The sequence below is a fragment of the Solanum tuberosum genome, unplaced genomic scaffold (assembly GCF_000226075.1).
Source record: "Solanum tuberosum cultivar DM 1-3 516 R44 unplaced genomic scaffold, SolTub_3.0 scf00132, whole genome shotgun sequence".
NCBI classification, from domain to species: Eukaryota; Viridiplantae; Streptophyta; class Magnoliopsida; order Solanales; family Solanaceae; genus Solanum; species Solanum tuberosum.
The window spans coordinates 355,053-367,521 of NW_006239055.1; the positions used below are offsets into that span (position 1 = coordinate 355,053).

At 31.9% G+C, this 12,469-nt stretch overlaps 1 protein-coding gene across 1 annotated transcript in view; it reads left to right on the forward strand.

Moving 5' to 3' along the window:
* The window catches only part of LOC102582878 (acylsugar acyltransferase 3-like), a 13,630-nt gene extending 1,995 nt beyond the window's left edge, over positions 1-11,635 (forward strand). The window contains exon 3 of the mRNA XM_006350995.2: positions 10,454-11,635. Within this exon, the coding sequence (XP_006351057.1) occupies positions 10,459-11,511 (1,053 nt within the window). The 5' untranslated portion in view covers positions 10,454-10,458 and the 3' untranslated portion in view covers positions 11,512-11,635. The remainder of the gene's footprint in view (positions 1-10,453) is intronic.
* Positions 11,636-12,469: the final 834 nt, after the last annotated feature.

Genomic DNA, 12,469 nt, shown 5'->3' on the forward strand with positions numbered 1-12,469 from the left:
CTTGTAATATGTGTTTGGGGGTAATGAGATTTGGTGATGGGTTGAATTGTCCACATTGATTAATTCTAATGATGAAAAAGGGGTAATAAAAGGCAATGTGATTAACTGACTTGATTTATTATGTGTAATGTGTTCTTTATTGAACCCGTATACTTGTGATAGCTGAGGTGATTACATATCATATTGATATTTGATTGAGAGGCATATCCCTTTTATTGATATCATATCGTGCACATGCATTGACATGCGATTGACTGTGAGTAAAGGTCTAACACGTGGAGATCGTCCGTGTTGAGATCAAGTATGATTATAATTTGGGCACGTGGAGATCGTCCCTGCGAGTGATTAATTTGATTATAAGTTGGGCACGTGGAGATAATCCGTGCTGGGGATTGTTTGATTTATAATAGTGCGTTGAGATCGTCCGCACAGACACGTGGAGATCGTATGTGTCGGTATATGGACCTCGCGAGTCCTCCATGGGTCATGAACTCTCGATGTATTTTTGAGGAGTATCATGTATATACAGTTGAGAGAGTACTTGGTATTCTGAGGCATATCATTGCATGGTGTCATATTGCATTGCATCCCATGATATCCTTCATTCTTGATGATTATGTGTTTTATTGGTAGATGGAAAGTACTTGATATTTGATACCTTTATTTGATGAACTTGATCTTGTGTGTTGTTGATATTTGTGAGTACCTTTTTGTGAAAGTTGTGATTGATGAATATTGAGTTTATTGTTGAGGATATGTAATTTGTTAAAGTGATTGTTGTTGAGCAGGGTGCTAAGTTAACTGTGAACTGTTAGGTTGGGCTGGTTTTATGCAGGTTGTAGTTATGGAGGTTCAGTTGAGGTGTAAGGAGTACCCGTATTCTATCCCCTTAGCTTGTGTATAGAGGTTTACTTGCTGAGTACCGTGTGGTTTGGTACTCACCCCTTGCTTCTACATTTTTGTAGGTTACTAGCCTGGACCCTTGTGATATTTTCTCTTCTCCTTGTCTGAGGCCTTTTTACTCTTATTTATGATCTTGTTCTATTCTAGAAACAATGTCATTTGAGACTTGTGTTTTTCTTTTGAATCAATGTAATACTTTAGAGGCTTGCACATGTGACAACCATATTTTGGGGGTATTTTTGAGTTGATTATAAAATTTTCTGCATTTTATTGTAATGGTTGAGTTTTAGGCTGACTTGTCTTGGTGGGATAAGACGAGTGTCATCACGTCCATTTTTGGGTCATAACAATATCGATTCATATAACTGAAGCATATATGAAGAAATTCGACATGTGAAAAGTAAAAAAAAATCAATATCAAATATGTAAGTGATAAATTTAAAAAGATAGTATTTAATATTAAACAACACGGAAAAAAAAATGGTAGAAAGGGATAGAGTATTCAAAATTATGCTTAAATTATTATTAGGATTTCAACAATTTGGATAACTGTAAACACTTAAATTATGAAATATAGTCAGACATTTCTATGACAATAACTCTCAATAACAACATTCTACTTTAATAACCAGGTTTTATTTGGAATTGATATTTTTTTGGTCTAAAATTGAAAATTATATTCGACAAAATTTGATATTTACAAAACTATTGGTTCATTTGGACTCTGAAACAAGGCCACTGAAGTAGTATAGCAACCTATCTTGACCGTACAGTTTATAATTTTCAAAAAGCGAAGTTATTTAACTTTGTCAAATATACTTTTATTATAGTTTGATTTTGAGATATAGGTATTAGGTATTTGTATCTTAAATAAAATCCACTCCTAATTATGCATAAGGACAATTTTTTCAACATAATTGTTTTTGTATATCATCAACTAATAAATAACTAAGAAATTTGTTTATAATATATAGTCTCATAGTTGTCATCATTGGCAACTTAAGAAGTTTTATAAAAGTATTCAAGATTTAGTACATAACTAGTAATATTCGTTTCTGTAATATAATTTTTATATTCATCTGATGATCCTTTATAGCCAATTTTTTATAAGATGAATGTATCGACAACCTTTAAATATGTCGATAAATTTTATTTAAACACTCGAATTATAGATTATCCCGATTAAGCATCTTAGTAAAAACTTCTTAATCAAACTTTTGAAAAGCTTCGGCTCATATTTCTCATTACATTGATAAGTTAACCAAATAAAATATGTCACACATCAATCTTAATTGGAGTATATATATATATCACTACTAGAAAAATGCAAATTACATGGGGATTTATTTGCAGATTATTTATGAAAATTCGCATGTAACCTAGTGTCCTGCAAATTTTCCTACTAAAAGTATCTGATGGAAAAACCTTCATAGGTAATTATTACCTGGGGATTTTACGACCGCATATAAATTATCTACGCATTTTCTTGCGGACATATTAAAAGGTCGCAAGAAAATTTTGGTAAAATTTCGTGTATGGAAGGCAATTTCTTGTAGATTTTCATATGAAAAAATCCGCAAGTAAGTTCCTAAGGAATTTTTGGCATAAAAATGTAGAAAAGAGGGATTAATTTTGTTTTTAATTCACTTTATTCATATTTATTTTTGATGAGTGCAATTACTACTTTTCAGGATATATAGAAGTTAATTTTTTCTATTTTAGCCAGCCTACCCCATTAATTATTTTGATCTTATTCCAAGATCTACGTATAATCTCAAGCTGCCAACTTTCGCCAATATCTCATATCCTATGCCTATGTAGATGGAATTTACTCATTATAATGGTCAATATGTTGTTGTCTGTTTCCCATGTGGTACTGGGAGACTGACTATAATTTTCCTTCCAGTTTTCCATCCCCAAAATTAAAATGTAAAATAATTATTATTTTTTCTTTCTTCCTCTGGAAAAAAAAAATACGGTTAGTATGGAACTTAAATATACCTACAATTAAAAAGGATAAAAAATAAATTAATTTTCTTACATATAGCCATCTTTAATTAAATTTATAAATATTCTTGAACCATCAATAATAAATGAGTGAAAATCATTTATATCCCTTAATTTTATTTCAAAAATCAAACATCTTATTTGATTGTCATTTATGAAATATTATCTAAATTATAGATTAAAATTTGTTTACAATACAAATCGATAGTAATATATTTTTAATTTCTTTTAAAATCTACCTCTGTTTTTATTAAATACTTTTTGCACTGCATTGCGATATGATATGTTTATAAAGCTATCACTATATGTTACTTTCACTTAAAGTAAATACATATTATAGTTTTGATTAATATTTTTAATAAAACTAAATTTATTATTTTTCTCATTTGTTTAATAATCGAACATCATACTTATATACTCTCTTTTTTTGTCTTGAAAATAATATTATTTTTTCTATAGGTAAATTTATTGTCTATAATGTAGGCGTACACCTACCGTCTCTAGACCCACTTTGTGAGATTACACTAGATATATTATTGTTATAGCTAAAAAGTTTAGATAGATTTAATTTTATTTTTTTTAAATATTACTATTTTAAAAGAAGTAATTTCTTTTGAAAATATAAGATTTAATAAGCATTAAACAAATTTAGTTGACATAGGAGGAAAAAGATTATTATTCAAAGTTGAGGAGGGACTTTAATTTTTAAATCAAAAATAAAAATGTAAATGATTTTCACCCTAAATAGATTAAATAAATAATATTTTTTTTATAATAATTATGTCTACATTGTTGCTTTAAACCTTTTCTTTTTAAGACCTTATTAGAGTGAAAAATTATTACTCCCTCCGACCCATTTTATATGAGTTAATTTGACTCGGCACACAGTTTAAGAAAGATCAAAAGAAGATTTTTTAAATTTGTAGTCTAAAATAAGTGATAGATAATTGTGTGGCTATAAATAATTTCATTAATGGTAAAATTGACATTTCAAAATTAAATTGTTACTTAATATAGAAATGTGTCATTCTTTCTAGAATTGACTAAAGAGGAAAGTACGTCATATAAAATGGGACAGAGGGAGTAATATTTCTTGAAACAACATTAAAAGTTTGTAAAATCTTTTTAAATCCATACAACAAAATCTCCAAATAAGGGTGAGAATAGCTCCTTAAACATAATTCAACATGGATGAGAAAACTTTTCACCAATGTGAATTCATTTGTGAGAAATAACTTTCATAATCATGATCATCAAAGTAAGTGACAAATCACTTCACAATAGCATTGATACTTTCCTTTCAAAGCATCCCCAAATCATTTATAATAACTTCATAAAAACATGCAGATCTTCATAATTCATAAATTCATGGGTTCATCATAGGATCATAGTTGAAAAATATAATTTAGGCATGGGTAGATGTAATTTCAACTAAATATCATAGATTAACATCAATTTATGCATTAGAAGACTTAATAAATAATAATCAATCATAATTGGATGAAACCCACATTGATTGAATTGGAACCCTAATTTGATCAATTGAAAATTGAATTGGAGAATTAAAATCTTTGGGGACCCCATGGAGGAAAGTACTCCATGGGTGAATACCCACATACCTTGATCCTTAGAGCTCAAAACCAATGTAGGATTGAAGACTTGAATGGCACCCTAGCTCTTCTTCTTCTTCCTTAAGTTGAGAGAATTTGGGGATTAAGAATTTGGTTAAGTTTAAGGGATTTAGGAGGATGGGGTTGAAATGAGTAGTTTTAGGACTTAAAAGCTTTATATAGGGCTTAGGGTAGTAGACAAAACGACATAGTATTGGTTTAAAACAATTAGGGAAAAGACCCAAAAGCCCTTGAAAATTAATTGTCGAACCCTTTTGTCACGCCCCAAAAACTCGAGGGGCGCAACTGGCTCCTAATGCCAAAACTCAGGCCCAAGCCGACCCTGCTGAACCATTTGCTACTAGCGCATGGCAGCCACACGCAATCAAGAAAACAAACAAGTATATATCAGCTTAAAACTAAGCCCTCGGCCCGTCGTGCGAGCCTCCCACTGGGGGCCCGCAAGGCCCTTGTCAACTGATCTATAAAAGAAACAGCTACTCCCAGGAGATCATATAAATAAATAGTCAACTAGCACAGAAGTCTTGATTGGGTCGTCGAGTCCACCATGATATCTGTACCAAAACTAAAAGCAGGTATATATCAATACAATACATCAAACAGCTCACAAGCTTCAGCAAACCAACAACTTAGGCCAGTATGGCCATAACGTAGCTATACACCCCACACACTAGTCTGCAAGCCTCTAAGAGTAGTAAATATTGGCAGGACAGGCCCCAGCCTACCCATAAAGATATATACAACAAAAGGTAACAAACCTCCCAACTCTGGCAGCTCCGGAGGAAAGGGGCTAGCCAATCGGATAGAAGTCAATTCTGCTGCTAAGGAGGTATACTGGGTCGTCTGTCGGGACCTGCATGCATGAATGCAGTGCCCCCAAAGCAATGGGGCGTTAGTACATAAATAATGTACAGAGTATGAAATGTTATAGACTAAGTGAACAAGTATCATAATATACCAAAAGTAATCACGTAAGGAAATCAAAAAAAATTAGATAAGAATGCTAACCCGCTACTGAATCTAAAAATACAAAATTGATCAAACATCAACCTAACCAATCCCCCATAAGCTCGGCAGGTACAAACAACATACCTCCTACATAGGCCCACATAAGCCAAAAAGGTGCCAAATCAATCTACATACCCCAATCGGTAGCCCCTTGTCTTTGTAAGAAGTCACATAGCCCTTTTTGGCAACGATATAGCCCAGTAGGCAGCACATAGCCCTCTTAGGTAACATCATAGCTATGTGGGCTGCACATAGCCCTCTTTTGCATCAACATAGACCTGTAGGCAACACATAGCCCTCTTTATCGTCAAAAAAGCCCCGTAGAAAACACATAACACTCTTTGGCATCAATATAGCCCCGTGGGCAACACATAACCCTCTTTGGAAATAACATAGTTCTATTAGACAACATCATAGCCCCCATAGGCAGTTCATAGCTCAACAACTAACAACAATAGCCCCAAGGGCGACGACAAACAATTGAATAGGCTAAAGGCGAGCAATTTAGCTATAAACAATATATATGAATACTCTCCGAGTCGTTCCTAACTTAGGGTCGTTCTTACCTGATTATAAGTCCCTAAAATGAGGGTTTATAACCACTCACAATTACATCGACAAGATCACCAACGTTAACTACCTCTAAGGAAACATGTCGAACGAATGGAATAACCTTAACATACCTTCCCAATGAACACTCGAAAGACCATAGTTTCTTCACGAAAGTTGTTTCTTATGTCCTAAGCTTCACAAACACTATATATACACAACTGGTACGCACCTATAAATAGTTCATAATTAATCTTAAATCGGCAGATTTGCCATATTGCCCCCAAACTTGTCAAAACGTCCATAGAAATTCATAAAAACAATCAGAAAAGAGTCCCGAGATGATTACCTTAGTCTAAACCTTGAAGAAACACCAATAACTACAAATTTATATCTTCAAAAATCAGCTCCAAATGCAGCTAATATAAGGGGAAAATGATTGTCACGTGTAGAGATCACGTTTCTAGGCACGGGGGCAACGTTTAATGGTAGAAATCGTCAAAAACTAACCTTCATCATGCAAGAACTCCATAGGAACCCTCTCTTAAGCTTTATCTCTAGTTTGGAAGTGAAATGAAATGTTTTCATGGCTTAAAACGTTGAGTAAGCCGGCATACCACATTTTTTTACCCGACCCGGATTCTGCCCCGACAGTCCGTAGTAAAACCCTCATAATTTTTGACTCCGATGTCGGTTGGATACGGCGTTTTGTGCGCTGCAAACTAGACTCGTAGGCCTTTGATTTAATGGGTGATAGGCCTTCTAACACTTTATATATTGTGAGAAAACATCCAAGACATTTGACCCAAATTTCAGAGAGATCTTTAAAAAGGAATTTATGATAACTTTTGCCAACTTTTATTTTGCCACTTACCTAACTTCAAAACTTGAGATACAACCCTTGAACACTTAAAATATGACATACCACATCATTCTTAATTTATTACCCACCCTCCTTGTCTTTCCACGAAGATATGAGTTAATTTAGATGTTTTGAAAAGTCGGGGTGTTACACCTTTCTACAGTTTGGACCTACAGTATGTATGTCCTTCTACGAACCGTACTGGTCAACCATAGAAAGATTCAGAAACTATATATTGAACCAACTTTTTGACGGACCCTGTCTACGGCTCGTAGGTCTTCCAACGGACCCTAGACACCAATCGTAGAAACCAACTTGACCCCTTAAATTTTCACTAAGTCTGGGACCTACCTACGAGAACGACTTGTACATCAAATGACAGGTCGTCCTGGTGAATTGTAAAAGAGGTACTGGACTTGATTGTTTTGAAAAATTATTTTCCCTCTTCCTACAGTTGGCATCTACAGCCCGTAGAAACTTCTACGGTCCGTAGATGGGACCCGTAGAACTAAACGATAATCCAAAAATCCTTTTTCAAAATTTGAGGTGTTACAATTACACCAACAATTTATGTAATTTGACTCTCGATAAATAAGAAGTGACAATTATTAAGAGATAGAGGGTATACAAACTTTTATAGAATATTATACAACCTTATACAAAAATTACAAATTTGTCTCCTACAAATTTCAACCCACAAAACTTCATTCAAATGGATCAAAAACATTACTAAATAGCTCAAATCTTCATAGAATAACTTCACATTTTAACCACAACTTCATAAATGACATTATCAACGAACTTCTCCTTAAATTGTCAAAAATTTAAATAAATCACAAAGCTCACCTCTGAGTTTTCAAGCCTTTTAAAACAATTCAATCTTTTGTTTTAATTCAATCAATGATGTTTTAAACCTATGATGATAAACATTTAATATTACACTTTCAATCAGTTTCTTAACATAAAAAAAATGAAATCATAATCACAAATTAAGAAATTATTTCACTTTCACTTAGTATTTCATATTAATATAAAATAAACTAAATAGGATAAGATATGAAAGTATGGGATAATTTTGATTATAAAATTTAGGCTCTATAGAAGGTAAAAATCTTTGTATTTTATGAGGGACAACTTTGCTAGGGAATCTTCATACCCAATTATACTTCCTTTGCTCCTATTTATTTGTTAAATATTTCTAATTTGATTTTCTTTTTTATTTGTTATTTTGACAAATTAAGGAAGGATAAACAAAATTCTTCATATTATACTCTCAATTTATTAACATTGATCATGAGTTAATGTCTTTGAAAAATGTAGTGAGTAAATATGTTTCAGATTCTATCAATTAATAGGGGTAAAATAGTAAATTCACTATATCAATCATTGTTTTCTTAACAGGTGTTTCAAATCAAAATTTGACAAGTAAAAGGGGGGGGGAGTAATACATAACAAAAATTGACAATTAATGATGTTTGCTAGTACTTTTTTGTTCGGAATTACTTGTCAAATTTTGACTCGACACACCTATTAAGAAAACAATAATTGGTATAATGAGTTTACTATTTTACCTCTATTACTCCGTCTGTCCAACAGTAGTTGTTCACTATTGACTTGACACACACCTTAAGAAACAACAAATAATAGGGCTAATATTACTACATTACCCTTTGAATATATTAAATTCAATTCTTTGGAAAATGTATTAAGATATTGAATAGTATTTAATAGCAAGGATAAAATAGACACAAAAGAGTAAGTTATTCCTTGATTTTCCAAACTAGACATGTATTGTTGAATAGCTATTTTTAATATAGTTGACAAGTAAAGATGGACAAAGGGAGTAATTAGTAGGGTTTCAAATGTATTTATTCACTACATGGATAGAGTTATTCATGTATTAGTAATGTGAGTATTAGTCATGCATGTATTAGTAATGTGGGTATTAGTCATGCATATATTAGTAATGTGGGTATTAGTTGTGCAAATATTAGTTATGTGGGTATTAGTTATGTAGCTATTATTTATACAAGTATTAACTATGCATTTTTTAGTTATGCGGAGTTTAGTTATGCATAAATTATTCCTTTGGATGTTGGTTTTTTATATTAAAAATTAGTAAAATTATATGTTTTTTTAAATTAAAATATTTTTTTTCAATTATACCCTTTCCTTCTTTAACTTTGTATCTAAATTAAAACATTTCTTTAATTATGTAGAAGAAGAAAGTTGTCAAGTAGGAGTGATAAGGGTAATATTGTCATTTTAACTTTTTATCCATGTATTAGCTATACACGTATTAATTATTCTATCTTCTACTCCGCATAAATAATACACATATTTCCTCATAGCTTATACATGTATTAGTTATGCGAATTTCAAAATTGTCAACCAAATGTCGTATTAATTTTATACATGAGTAAATTTTTTCTTATCCACCTACCAAACGTCGTATTAATTATATACATGAATAAAAAAATTTCTTATCCACCTACCAAACTCGTATATATATATATATATATATATATATATATATCTTTTTTCTTATCCACCTACCAAACGTTGTATAAGTTATATGAACTCTAATGCATGGATAAGACTTGTTTTATACTGCTACTAAATGACCCCCCTAACTCAATGTTAATAGATTGAGGGTATAATAAGAAAAAAATTGTCCTTTCTTGATTTGTCGAAATAACAAGTAAAAGTATAAATCAAATTAGGAAATACTCCCTCTATTCCATATGAACTGAATTTTTGGTGTTTTTTTCATTGTTCAAAGTTCAAGATGAATGTTTGAAATTTTTATCATATTTGCCCTATCCTTTAATGAAGTTTGATATTTTCTAGGAGATAAATTGCATTATTTACAAAAGGGTAATGCTAAATGACCAGAAAATTTATGATTTCACAAAGGACAATAGTGGAAAGTATGGTTTAAATTATGTCATTGAATATTTTTTTCTTGATAAATGTACATTACCTTACAAATTCAGTTAATATGAAATAAAGGGAGTATTTGACAAGTAAATTCGAACGGAGAGAGTATTTGTATTCTTCCTCAAATAAGTGAAAGATAGGCAATCATTCACGAGGATAACATTTTTAATAATGGGTTTTTTTCGTCTCTTTTTGGTCATAGGAATAACATTTTATATGTTAATAATGGACTGTCTTTATTATGTAGTACATACATCAATTTTATAAATTGCAGTGTCAATGATATGATAACACCACATTGAGAAAATGGCTGCATTAAAAGTTCTATCAAGAGCTTCAAAGAAACTCATCAAACCTCTTTCTCCAACCCCTTTAACTCAAAAATTGCACAAATTTTCTCTCATTGAACAAGCTCAAACACACACTTATGTACCCTTTGGTTTTTTCTACTCCAACAATCAATTAGGTGCACTTTGTAATCAACCTGCCCAAATATCAAAACTTCTTGAAAACTCCCTCTCCAAAAATTTAGTCTCCTATTATCCATATGCAGGACACATGAAAGATAACGCGGAGATCGATTGTAATGACAAGGGTGTTGAGTTCTTGAATGTCCATATTGATGCACCAATGTCTCAAGTTCTCAATGACCAAGATTGTAATGTCAAAGATTTAATCTTCCCTCATGGTGTAGCTTGGGAGAACGATTCGGACTATGGTTTGGCTGTGATTCAATTAACACATTTCGATTGTGGAGGAATTGCAGTGAGTACATGTTTGTCACACAAGATTGGAGACGCGTGTAATGGTTTACAATTCTCAATCGATTGGGCAACATTAACGCGCGATTCAAATGCAAAAATAACTCCACCTTATTATATAAGTGACACTATTTTTCCATCACCACCAAGTGGTCCTCTGGATTCCCCTGTTGTTCCATCAATATTAGATGGATGTACACAAAAAAGGTATATTTTTTCCTCATCAAAAGTGAGTGAACTTAGGTCCTCTGTTGCTAGTGAATCACATGTGAAAAATCCTACACCTACTGAAGTCCTTAGTGCACTTCTTTTCAAATGTGTTGCTAAAGCAGTGACCGCGAACTCTGGCTCCTTTGTCCCTTCTAAATTGATCCAATATGCAGATTTACGCGGAATGATTTCACCAAAGTTACCACCTAACTCTATTGGCAATGTTCTGTCTCACTTTTCGACACATATTTCCAATGAGACAGACATGAACTTACCACAAATAGTTAGTCTCATGAGGGAAGAAAAACAACTATTTAGGACTAGAGATAATATCAAAGAAAATGCATGGGCATTGGAGATTCTTCAATTAGCTAAAGGATTGCCACCCAAGAAGAAGGAATTTGATGAGTATACTTGTAGTAGTGTGTGTAAATTTCCATTCTATGACGTCGATTTTGGTTGGGGCAAGCCAATGGCTGCAACCATAGCTACTGGTCCATACAAGAAATTGTTCAATTTGATGAACTATAAAGACGATGGCATCGAAGCATTCGTCATGTTAGATGAACAAGACATGTCTGTATTTGAGCGCGATGAAGAGTTTCTTGAATTTGCTTCTCCATATGCAAATTATTTTTAGAAGTTGAGATTTATGTTGTGGATTATGAGTGTTCATGAATAATAAGTGAATTTATAGTTTTTGTAAGCATTGGGCATGTATTGATATGTTTATGTACTCCTAAATAATACTTCATTCGTTTCAATTTATTTGTCTTATTTTCTTTTTAGTCAATTTTAAAAAGAATGTTATTTTCTCTTTATGATAATTTCTTAATTTTAATTTTTTATGACATGTTTAAAATAACAAGATTAAAAGACATTTTGGTACATTCTACATATTTTTAGTTTCAAGATCGCAAGATTCAAAAGTCATTTTTTCTTAAACTACGTGTCAAGTCAAACTAGACAAATAAATTAAAGGCATAATACATATATTGGACCCTAAACTTGGCTTCAAATTTTAACTTTAACCTTCAACTTTCAAAGTGCACAAACAGACACTTTAACTATCCAACTTTTAAATAAATAAACACACAATTTTTATATACTCGGATTCACCTTATATATATACTCCATTCACAATGTTTATGATCTTATTATATGTAGATATTTTAATTTTTCTTACATTTATATTATTGATAGTTTGAGCCGAAAGAACAATTTTTTGGGATTATCATTACTTTCTTTTTATTTCTTATCTGATGTTTGGTACTCACATTCAAGCTCGATTAATTTAGATTTGCTTTGGGTATGTCTCATTCAAGGGTAGTGCTTCCTACGAAAGACTTTAATATACTCAAGACTCAAACTCAAACTGAGATGTTTGATTAAATAAGGAGCAGTCTCATCCAGTCATCCACTGCACCACATCATGGTCATTACTTTTTTTCATGTCTTCAGGATAAAAAATATATTTTTGTTGTACAATAATACTTGTATCTCTTCTATTTTATCATCCTAAATACTTTCAAAATAGGATTTTTTTTTTTTTAATGATCTTGCAAGTAAACTCGGGTGTAGATTATGAAAAATATATA